This window comes from Akebia trifoliata, chromosome 16 (assembly GCF_017979445.1).
Source record: "Akebia trifoliata isolate Shusen 1 chromosome 16, ASM1797944v1, whole genome shotgun sequence".
Lineage (NCBI taxonomy): Eukaryota > Viridiplantae > Streptophyta > Magnoliopsida > Ranunculales > Lardizabalaceae > Akebia > Akebia trifoliata.
The window spans coordinates 19,601,824-19,613,885 of NC_141390.1; the positions used below are offsets into that span (position 1 = coordinate 19,601,824).

The 12,062-nt window shown below is 34.9% G+C and overlaps 1 protein-coding gene and 1 pseudogene across 1 annotated transcript; both read right to left on the reverse strand.

Moving 5' to 3' along the window:
- Nucleotides 1-5,981: 5,981 nt before the first annotated feature.
- On the reverse strand, nucleotides 5,982-8,317 carry LOC147382744 (dynamin-related protein 4C pseudogene; annotated as a pseudogene).
- Nucleotides 8,318-9,888: 1,571 nt separating this feature from the next.
- On the reverse strand, nucleotides 9,889-11,476 carry LOC147382745 (protein EMSY-LIKE 3-like). The gene is made up of 4 exons (XM_086428877.1): nucleotides 11,279-11,476; nucleotides 11,079-11,188; nucleotides 10,712-10,958; nucleotides 9,889-10,220 (listed from the first exon to the last, which is right to left on the reverse strand). Exons 1-4 carry the CDS (start codon nucleotides 11,441-11,443, stop codon nucleotides 10,122-10,124), a joined length of 621 nt encoding a protein of 206 aa, XP_086285003.1. The 5' UTR covers nucleotides 11,444-11,476; the 3' UTR covers nucleotides 9,889-10,121.
- Between the last annotated feature and the right edge of the window lie 586 nt (nucleotides 11,477-12,062).

The window sequence follows — 12,062 nt, forward strand, 5'->3', positions numbered from 1 at the left end:
GGACTTCTCCAAATGGACGGTTACCAAACTCCTCATTTCATTTAGAAAATTAATTTTTTTTTTTTTTTTAAATAAAAATAAAAAACCATTTCTCTAAAGTTAACATAATTTCGTCCTCTTCATCCAAGTGGTATTAAAAAAAATTCAAATAAAAAAAAAAAACCTTCGAGAAAAGATTTTTCTAAAAATTCAAATAAAAAATGTGTTTTCATATCTTTCCTCAGTCAATGTGATCAATGACACGTAATCACCACTTACATTTGATGACATGTCATTGAGTGAGCATTTGTAAATACAAAAAATTTACATTAATCTTTAAATTCCTTTAAAATTACAAATAATTAATTTTATTTTTATAAAATATAAAAATAAGGGTTCCTATAAAATGATTAATGGCTCTACACCTAAATTAGACTGTTTGTTAAAATTGCCTTTTATGGCATGGACTTATATTCCGTCTTTGACCAAGTGTTAGATATCATGTTGTGGGCCCACACACCCATAAATCGGATTAGATCAAAACTCACCAAATGAGTTGGTCAAATCATTAAGTAACTTGATCATGGGCCAAACCCACTAAGAGTTTTATAACTACTGACTTGGGAAAAAAATCATTTCGACCTTTAAATTAGTTTACCCAAATTCTTTAAGTTGTGAGTATAATTGGAAAATCACTCTTACCTAAATCTATTATTACCAAAGCCTAAGCGTTCAGAAAAGAGAATCTATAATCACTTTCTCTCAGAAGAGAAAAGTTCTCCTTTTAGAAGAGAAGAAGCTATCAAGTCCTCCTCTAGAAACGATGCAAAGTTCTTCAAGAAACACTTGAATTCTGATTCAAGTGAAGAACAAGTCCAAAAACTCTTTCCCCAAAAGCATAAAGAGCATTCTCAACAGATAGAGTGTGAAGTCTAGAAAGAAGAAAATCTATATAAACCTCTGTAGAAGATCAAGCATTAAAAGCGACCATCTAAACATTAAAAGTTGTCTTCTCAGTCAATCACGCACGAAACCCGGAAAGAAGAAATCTACACACACGTGACGTGTGTCACCACTACTATCTTTTATACTTGATTGTTAATCAAAGGATAATACTAAGATTTATACTCTCATTTTTATCAAAATCAATAAAATTATTTGCGATCTTGTTCTACGAATCACAAGGTAGATTCGTGAAATTTATTTTCGACACATGCATGAAGAAGAAGAAAATCATTGTAGCATTATTCATTGGCTTCAAGAATGACATACAATCCAATATGTGTTGGGGCGGAGCTATGTAGGGGTGATTGCCCTCATTGAAGTTTTGGAAAAAGAAATTTTTTTATATATGCCTCCACATTTTTGCAAATATTAGAAATACCCCTTTGTTTAATGGTATGTCGCATTTGATGGTCTTTTACTAAGAGTAAGAGGGAGTAGTGTGCAATATGCGAACTAGGGCTTAAAACGGGTCGGGTTTGGGTTGGAAATGTGTCTACCCATATCCATATCCGGATCTGATCAAATTAATTAATTCGGGTCAGTTAGATAATTTTAAATCATTTCAAAGTAATTTATTAAAAATTGTGGTTTAAATGTGACTTGAACTCAAGACCTATCCTTTTTTTAAAAGAACTATTGACCACTACACTTAATACTATTTTGTTGATGAATAATAGACTAAAAGATATACAAATATAGCATACAATATACAAAATAGTTTATCATTTGAATATAGGTGGATATAGGGATAGATCCGTATCCGACCCGTATCGGACTCGAGCCAAGGGACATCAACCTATATCTAACCCATATTTTAACTTGGATATACTAGAAGAAACCAAACCCGTTAAAAGTTGGATTCGGATCACTAGGATTTGGATAAAATACACCCCATTTTAAGCCCTAATGAGGACTCCTTCCAAAAAGAAAAAGGCAAACATCATTTTTTTGAAGTTACTAAAATAACCTTGTATGTGTCTAACTTAATTATGGATGACTTTCCATCTTCCAGGACATCAATAAAAAGATTAAATTACCCTCTTTTTTTAAAGTTACTAAAATACTTTCTTTATACGCAACAAACGCGCATCAACATGTACCCTCACATCAATGAAATAATCTTTTTTCAAACAATTGTACATTAGAGGAAAGTGTCTAAAGTAGTAACAATTAAAAAGGCATTAGATTTAGGGATAAACATCTACTAAAATGCAGTGAATATTTTTAATTCAATTTTGATTAGACAAGAATAGAGATTGAGTTGACTTGTTATAGTCATCTTTTATTGGATGAGTCAAATCATTTTAACTAGAATAAATTCTTATAAATACGTACTAAGTAAATTTATTCTAAGGCATTACTATTATAACTTGCCTCATATAGGATTGCCTTGGACTTAAATTATGGTCTTGGTGGTGCTTGAATATCATATAATAAGTAGTTGAGAATGAAAACCATTGTTCGCAATAAATAGTTCAACATTGGCATAAAAGAAAATCAAGATTATCGGTCAACCATTGTTAATGCTTAGCCACTCCATGAGAAAAAACCCTGGCCCCGCCCATGAATGTGTGTTGGAACACGATCATCATACGCAATCTCGATAGAAGATTTTCCATAGATGGGTTTGACTTATTGCTAAAGCACACTTTTTTTTCCTATTATTTCCTCTAATTGTATTTTTCTATTCTACAATGGGTTGGCTATCCATTTTCATACCTTTATTTACAAAAATATGAATATTGTCCTTGTCCTCTTCCTTATAATATTTTCTAATAGAAAATAGACTTTAATATCTTTCAAATACATTTTTGGCGAGTGAGATTAGTGGTTGGTAATTAGTTAGTATGTGAGGACAGGTTTGAAACCCAAGCTATGGTATCAACACTCACAAACTTCAACCAACTCACAATAATTACTCAATTGTGTACAAAGAAAGGCATTTTCTATTTTTAAGTTTAAATTGTGGATCGTGGTCTAGGTAACCATATTCTCATTGATTCCCATTGTTAATCATATAACAATTTTCAATTGATCGCACCCTTTTCTTGAAGACGTGTTATTGAAGATTTACTATTGCTTAGGGATAGAGACAACAATTTTGTCATGACCGAGGACACTCTTGATCATCATAGGTCCTCCCTTCACCATCTTCCAATGAATTTTTTTCTTCTTACCATTCGAGGTCTGATTGCTGTTCATTTTGACACTAAAATCCGTCGAATTTACCTTCTTTTCAAGTAGTGAACTGGCATAGCGGAAGTGTGTGAATCAATAGATTCGATAGATTATGTTCAATAGAACACTCAAAATCAATTTGAATCAATAGATTCAATTGATAAATAAGCAAAAGCTTGAAAGAAAATAAAGTATAAAACTAAAAAAGTAATTAAAAGAGAAGATAATTGAATTGTTTATTGATTGATTATTAATTTTCGGATTTGGAGCTCCTTATATAGGTAATTCCATCATAACAACTTGTAATCCTACTAAAATACTAAAAATTAATATTCCTAACCTATCTATAACATAATACTAACTTTCTAATTCTATTAGAACTCAAATTGGAGGTTTCTAAGTACTTTTAGTTATAGTCTAAATAATAAAAACGAATTTAAAAAAAATTAGAAACTAACAAGGAATTATACTCCTAACATAATTATGAAATAGAAATTCTACTAGAAGTAGAAATAGAAATCCTACTAGAAATAGAAATAGAAATAGAAATAGAAATAGAAATCTAATAGAATTAGAAAACTACTTAGAACTGTAGATGTCCTACATCAGGACCCATTTCTTTGAAAAACTCGTCCTCGAGTTGATCTTGAAGGCCATTTTTTTTTTCTTTCTGTTTTTCTATTCGTCCTTCGCTTTAATCCACTTCCATAATATCCGTTCTTCAGACTTAGATTAGAGAATATAATTGACCATAACTTATGATCAGGCAAAATCTTTACATAAACATTATTGTTTATCTTCTTCAAGAGATGAAGAGGTTCAATTTTCTTCAACTTGGTCTTCTTGTAAATTCTGACGGGAAAACGATATTTACTAGGATAAACCATGACCAAGTCCCCTTTTTCATACTTCTTGAATCTTTTATCGATACCGATTTTGTACTTGTTAGTAAAGGTTTCAAAATTCCTTTTTACTTGTTTCTTCAATGTGTCATGCTCTTTCAAACTCATCATATAATAGGGCAAATTTGGGAGAGTTGCACCAGGCACCAAATCAATGTGGTGTTGGATATTTTTTGTTGGAGGCAATAAATTCGATAATTCTAAAAGAAGAACATAAGAAATTTTTTTAAGGAGGGGCTGCACTTGATAAAAAACTTGAGTAGGAGGGTCTCGGTTGGAAGGTGGAATTACCATCGGGAACTCTTGACTTGTTTCCTTTAAGTCCTCGTTGATTTTGGTAGAAACAAAGCATGTTTCATTCTCCTTGGCTGGTTGGGTAGCCTTGGATTTTGAATGGAAAAGGGTGTAATATCACTTTGACACCATTATACATGAAAGAATAGGAATTGACTTTGTCTTGATAGGTGACATCATTACCATGAAGCCAAGGCCTTCCTAAGAGGATGTGACATGCTTTCATTGGGACGATATCACAAATAATATCATCTTTATATAATCTAATGTTAAAAGAAAGAGAGCATTGGCTTGTCACATTTATCTTGCATTCATCGTCCACCCAACCTATAGAATAAGGTGTAGGGTGTTGCGTAGTGGGTAGTTTGAGTGCATCAACCATGTAGCTTGAAATTATATTTTTCAAACTTCTACTATCTATAATTAATTTGCACAACTTACTTTGAATCTTACATGTAGTCTGGAAAAGACTATGTCGAGTTGAATGATCAATATGTTATACTGGCAATAAGTTACGGATAATACAACTAAGATGTTCACCTTCTTCAAACTTCTCGAATTGGGCTTCCAATTCAGTTTTAGTGATGAATTCTCCATCACCAACAATGAATGTAGATCGTAGCAAGAGCTCTGATACCACTTGACGTAACAGAAGCATGTGAATCAATAGATTCGATAGATTATGTTCAATGGAACACTCAAAATCAATTTGAATCAATAGATTTAATTGATAAACAAACAAAAGCTTGAAAGAAAATGAAGTATAAAACTAAAAAAGTAATTAAAAGAGAAGATAATTGAATTGTTTATTGATTGATTATTAATTTTTGGATTTGGAGCTCTTTATATAGATAATTCTATCATAACAACTTGTAATCCTATTAAAATACTAAAAATTAATATTCCTAACCTATCTATAACATAATATTAACTTTCTAAACCTATTAGAACTCAAATTGGAGGTTCCTAAGTACTTTTAATTATAATTTAAATAATAAAAATGAATTTAAAACAAATTAGAAACTAACAAGAAATTATACTCTTAACATAAATATGAAATAGAAATCCTACTAGAAACAGAAATAGAAATAGAAATCTAATAGAATTAGAAAGCTACTTAGAACTGTAGATGTCCTACGTCATGAACCCCAGCCTTCCAATCAAGAAATTAAAAATATAAATCTTCATTCTTGAACTAAGCATTGGCATAGAGGCCATCCAGTTGTGAAAATAAATTTCTAACTGTACCCCTTGGATATTTCTAAATTGATGATTCCAAATTTTTTCTTGGTCCTCTTGAAAATGTTGTGTTAATGTCAACTGCCTTAGTGTCCAATTGCATGTAAAGAGGGGGAGATGGCATATACATTTTCTTATACCAAAAAAAAAAAAAACAAACAGATTTGGTAGAATTAGTAGTATAAAATAATATTTCTAAATAGGGTAAGTTTCAATTATTAGTTTGTAAGCTAAAAATATTTAAATTAATTATTCTTTTCTTTTAATCTTCTTCTGTTTCTTTTGATACACTTTCAGCAACGCTATATTCTTTTAACCTGCTGTTCTTAATCAGTAAGAAAGATGGGTCATCCTTTGAACTCTGTATCCGCACACATCATAATAGAGAAAGAAAACAAATTAACAAGTCCTATAGTTTAAAGAGATTAATTACAAAACATTCACAACCATTTATAGTTATACTACTAGTAATGGGAAGGGCTCTATAGAGTATAGAGAACAACTAAAGAAAAACTAAAACAAACAAAGCAGAATAATCAAAAAAAAGAAAAACCAAAAGCACTAAAAGGCACAATCGCCATTGGCAGCAATGCGATCCATGACCTTCGACACCACCTCTTTAAATTCCTGAAGTTTCTTAATACTCTGGTTCAATTCTGCACGCTTGGCACTGATAGAAATCGATTCCTCCAGCATCCTTTCGATACCTCCATTACTTGGCTCCATTAACTCCTTCACAATCTCCTTCTCCATCTCTTTGTTCACCAGATTCTGAATACTGAACAAAAGATGGAGTCCCAAATTATCAACCAACCTCCTCAAAACAATCTTCCAATAAGCGGTTACTCTCATTTTCATGTCGAACGCTTGATCTAACACTGTGCAATACTCCCACAGATGACCAATCTCAACTTCTCCCAATCCTTCAAGCTTTAACATTTTGAGTCTGAAGGGCCCATAAAGTTTATCCAATCCGAAGTGTCCATTGGGTTTGTTAATGGCTTTCCTGAGGGTCTCTTGTTGTGCCATTAGTTGATTCCATGTCAACATGTACTCGGGATTACATGTATAATCTGCGAGCTTCTCCATCTCTACAATCTCGTTCACACGATCGATGGACCGATCTCTCATCTTTGTAATCAGATTACGTGCTGCTCTTATGGTAGAAAATTGAAGTTGAGGGTAAGATTGCGAGTGAAACGTCAGCACACGTACAACAATGTCTTCTATGTAATTCCAAGCACTATTAGCAAATTCAACAGGAGTGTCCGAGACTTCCTCCACCTTTCTCTGTAAGATAGTGAGGAATGCAGTACGAGGAAGGAAATTTGGAAGTCCAATCCCTTTAGTTTCCTCTAAAATTCTAATTTCCTCCATTAAAAATTTCTCCATTGAGAGCTTTTTGTTGGACTTCAACTGAAGCTCTTCCGAGTACTTATTGAGCATTTCTGCCATTCGAGCAGTGCAGTGCATCTTTTTTTCATCCGGGTATTCTTCGAATTCTCCTCTTATCAAGATTTTCTTCAGAGTCTCTTTTGAAGATCCAAGAATCTGCATAAAAGCTGTCATAGCATCAGCAACGGAAGACAAATTATGAGGCATTCTTTTTAGATCAGATACATTCTGATTCAACTTCTCTTTGATCTTCTTCACAATATCAGGCAAGCATTTGGCTATGCTACGTGCTTGGATTTGCACCAGTTTTTTAGCCAAAACTGGGATACCCACTATAGATTTATCAATCTTAGACAAAAGTGGGTGTGATTTGAATAATTTCGCCTCTTCAATCCTTGCTTCTTCATAGGTCTCATCGCCGATACGATTCCTCACACAAACATAGCCAAGCCCAATACCAACATCATCAGAAGTGACTTTCTCCTGCAGACCTTCAGGGGCTTTATCAGATTTAGTAACAACAGCCAAAGTCCTCAGACCAGTTTTATCGACTCTTTGAGACATCCTAATTGACTCACAAGTCGGGAAATCAACAGTAGCCGATAAAACATTGAGAATTATGCTCTCTTGGGGACTTATATATTCCATAATAATACTAGAAATCTGCTCATATATGTCTTCGGGTTGGCCATGAACAGGTACTCTAGTAATACCAGGCAAATCAACCATGGTAAGATCCGGAACGCCATTTTTTTTTACAACGAGAGTAAGAGGGGTGTGGGAGATGCACTTTCCACCACCAGCTATCTCATCAGTAGCAGTTGAAATGGCTTCGGCAATGTGAGTTTCGTCTGTGGGCACCACCTTGTCATGAAATTCCAATTGTAGCTCTGGTTCGGGTGTTGGGTGATTTTGAAGGCGCATTATGAGTGGGACGCGAGTGCAGATGCCTTGACCACGAGGGAGACTTATGCCGGCCAGGGACTCAAGCACACTCGACTTTCCAGATGACTGATCGCCTATGACGACTATGGTGGGTAACTCTATGCTTTCTTGCATGACTTTTAGGTGGCGAAGGTTATCGATAGTGTCGAGAAGAGGTCGAATTCTGTCGTTGTAGTTTGATACAAGTGGAGTAGTAAGTACTGTAGGCTGTGTTTCTTCATCACTGAGTCTGTTTAGACCGAATATTCCCATTTTATCTTGTAAAGAAGAGGATGCACAATGTAGAGAGTCAGGTTTCATCATCTGAGAAAGGAGTGAGTAAGAGTAAGGATGGTGAGGGGAAGAGGTTGCTAACTTCATGGTTCATACATCATCCTTGGAGGATTTTATAATAGTTGTCCCTCTATAGGGAATTTGGGGGCCACGTCTTAGGAAACAATAGAGAATCTAAATTTTCTGTTATTATTCTTTTTATTTTCTTTTCTTTCCTTTATATATTCTTTCATTCTTCTTTTTTCCTTTATTTTCTCTTTTCTTCTTTCTTACTTTCTAAGGTTCCACTTCTCTTTCTTCTTTTGTACGTAGGTTTCCCACTTACCTTTATCTTAGAATAATTTACCATTATCTTACTTAGGTTCCTTATTCCTTTCTTCCACAAAGAGTATAGAACTGGTCCAATGTTGGATTTTGAGTTGACTCACACACAGCTAAATCAGGTTGAAAATGCATATGACGTAGTGGAAGCTTATGAAGAAGTAGGCATTGCCTGCTTCTTGGAAAATCGTTCGAATCAACGAACCAAAAGAGTAACACACTCGAATCCACGAGCTTAGAGAATAAGATCTTAGAAAAAAAAGATTTTTTATTGAATGAAAAGTTGACCTTACAATGAAAAGAAACAGTCTTTATATAGGTTGCAAAATCTACTTCTACTGGAACTATAACTTTAGGAAAGAAATAACTAAAATAAGGAAAAATACTAACAGTTCCAAAAATAGGAAAATTCTAATTAGAAGCATAAATCAAAAGTCCTAAACTTAAGCAGCAATCTAGTGAAAAGGATAACTCCAAACGACAACTTCCGAAATTAAGCAGCACATTATTGCCAAAAATAGCAAAATGAAGGAACTTGCTCGAAAAGCATCATAGATCTTGGTTAACAGCAAGAGTATTGGACAACACATTGAGTCCAAATCACCCACCGAATTTCATGCAATCTGTTTTACATCAGTCTCCCCGACTTGAAAAGAACTCGACCTCAAGTTAATTGATTGAGAAGACGACACATCAGGAGGATGATATTCAAACAAATCAGCAACATTGAAAGTAGGAGAGATGGCCATATCTGTAGGAAGGTCCACGACATAGGCATTAATTTTCTGCAGAATCTGGAAAGGACCATATTTCTTGTCTTGCAGCTTGTTGTACGTGCCCACTGGCGGCCCTTTGCGCAAATAAACCATCACTAGATCCCCCTCTTGAAATACTTAAGCCCTTATCTTTTTATCAGCATCAGTCTTGTATTTGGCATTAGAATCCTCTAAAAAAAAATTTCACCTCTTCTTGACACTACAACAAAAATGTAAATTAGGAACGGTTTATTACCGTTCCTAATGCAGTCCAAAACGGTTTATAGGCCGTCTCTAATCGAGGCGTCGTAGATGAGGCTAAACGGTTCTAGATCTCAGGAATTGGAACGGTTAAAAACCGTTCCAGAACTCAGAATTTGGAACGGATGAAAACCGTTCCAAATATGGAACTTAACATCAATACACACTGGCACGAATATACCTCTTAGACATCAATTTAAAATCCGATGTCTATAAGACTGATGTCCTAAGTCAGACTTTAGACATCGATACAAACCGATATCTAAAGTAGTCATAAACTGATATCTAAACTTCAAAAAAAAAAATATTAATTCTTAATTTTTTTTTTCTACGCAGCTATTACCCACAATCAAAATAGACCTAAATAAAGAATATCGAGATTCTTTATCACATAAATTTATACACAAAAAGAGTTGCAATGAGTCATAATTTACAAATCCAAAATTGCAATGCATCGATAAAGCCTTCGCAATCATTACACAAACACAACTGCCTACAAGGAAGCAAAAGGATTGAAACCTCCTTACGCTTGCATGCTCTGCAAGCCATCTTCCCTCTTGTCGGGATTCCTAGATCAACTTGGGATGATGCTCAGATGGTTGTTCGGGTCAATATAAGAGGCCACGTCGTTAACTTCGCTGTCCCCACAGTCTTTCTTCGCTTGGTCAGCACCCTGTGCAATGGTCTGCTTGAGGTTGTTTTTCACAACTTTTTGCCCATTCCTTTTTCTATGACACTAAGAAAAGAAGACGTGTGCCTCTGCTTCATCTCCCTCACTCCCTTCGCTATGTATTCTTCCTATTCACCAAGTGTTTCTCCTAAGCACGCTAAAACAATAATTCGAAAGCTAATGCACCAAGGGATTATAGTAAAAAAGTGATTTGATACTTGAACTCGGATGTAATAGTCAAATTAAAAATATTTGAGGGTGAGGTGAGATAGGTACATGTAAATTAAGAATCTTTACATAAAACCCCTACTTCAAAATATTTGAACTTACTAATTTAGGCTTCTTCTTTATGTTTTTTTGGTTATTGTTGTTGTTGTGTCTGTGTGTCATTCATTTATTTATTTATTTATTGGGGGGCACCCAGGGGGGAGGGGGAGCGGGCAGTTTATGAAGAATCTTTAAGTAAAATTCATACTTCAAAATATTGAACTTACTGATTTAGGCTTCTTGCCCTTGGTGGGAGCTCCTCGTTTAGCAACCGATGATGATGGCTGCATAGAAACAACTACTGTTTGTGGGTGCAAAGCAGGGAATGGTGCACTTAAGGACATAGAGGCCAGTGCTTGTGCTGTCTTTTGTTTCTTGCGAGATGCTGAGACAGTAGGACTGGGTACTGGATTATGAACAGGTTGAGCAGTACTATGCAAGCCAGATTGGAGTCCGCCTGACTGTCGCCACTCCCTGAAGTAATCATGAAATAACACTTCCAGTTAAAAAGGTAGAACTGATCAAAACTTGTTGCAAATCTGATTGATATATCTCGGAAAAAAGAACATAGTTCACTTCATGACATTATCAGACCTTATCCTCCGAATGATGTCATCTGCATTAACTCTGCCTAGAAGCTCTCTGTGTTCCTCATCTAATAGTCTAAGCTCTTTTCTAAGTTCTATTATTAAACTTTCCTTCTCCTGAAGAATTTCCATTTCATGAGGTAGTTATCTAAGCATGGTGAAGAAAATATAAATGCATTAGTGGTGAAATGATGTAACGATAAATACCCAAGTAATGGCATCAGATTGGGCTTTAAAGGCCCGTAGGACTGAATTGTGTGCTTCTTGCTCAATATGGTGGAACTGGGCCTCCATATCATTATGCGTCGATCTAAGGTATGGGACAGAACCAACAACAGCAGATCTTCCATTCCCAGCTAGACGGCCACACATTTGAACTCTATTTTGATGTGAAGGAGGAAGATCACATCTGTGCCTGCATATGTTTAAGAAAGAACTGAGAAGTAAATAAAATAATGGGATACCAGTAGCAGCTTAATCTAAATGTTGAGATAAAAGAAGAAGTCTTTATTTTCATGCTTGAAGATTAAAAATCAAAATAGTGGATCCATCCAAGTGAAGTAGGGACAAGGTTCGCGTTTATTAAAAAAATTGGGTGCAGAATTCAGGCAAATTGCTAATATTGCAGAAAGAAAAAACCCAACAAAGTTGCCTGGGCAGCCTATGAGTTGCACACAATTCCCCCACAGTTGAGGCACAACACAACTCTTATCTTCAGCTTAGTGGATGTTTAATCTTTCATTGTTCCAACATTTCACGTCTGATAGAGATGCTTGCTGAAGCGTTTGCCAAGCAAAAACCAGTGACACTAAAGATTGGTTTAAACAAAGATGAAAAGAAATATAAAATGCATAAAGGAATGTATATGACAACCGTGAAAGAATGCATTTTTGACATTCAACTGTTGTAATTCAAATCAATGCATTTTTGCATCTCTCTCTCTCTCTCTCTCTGTGACTCAAACATCATTTGAGCTTAGAGGTGAATGCAC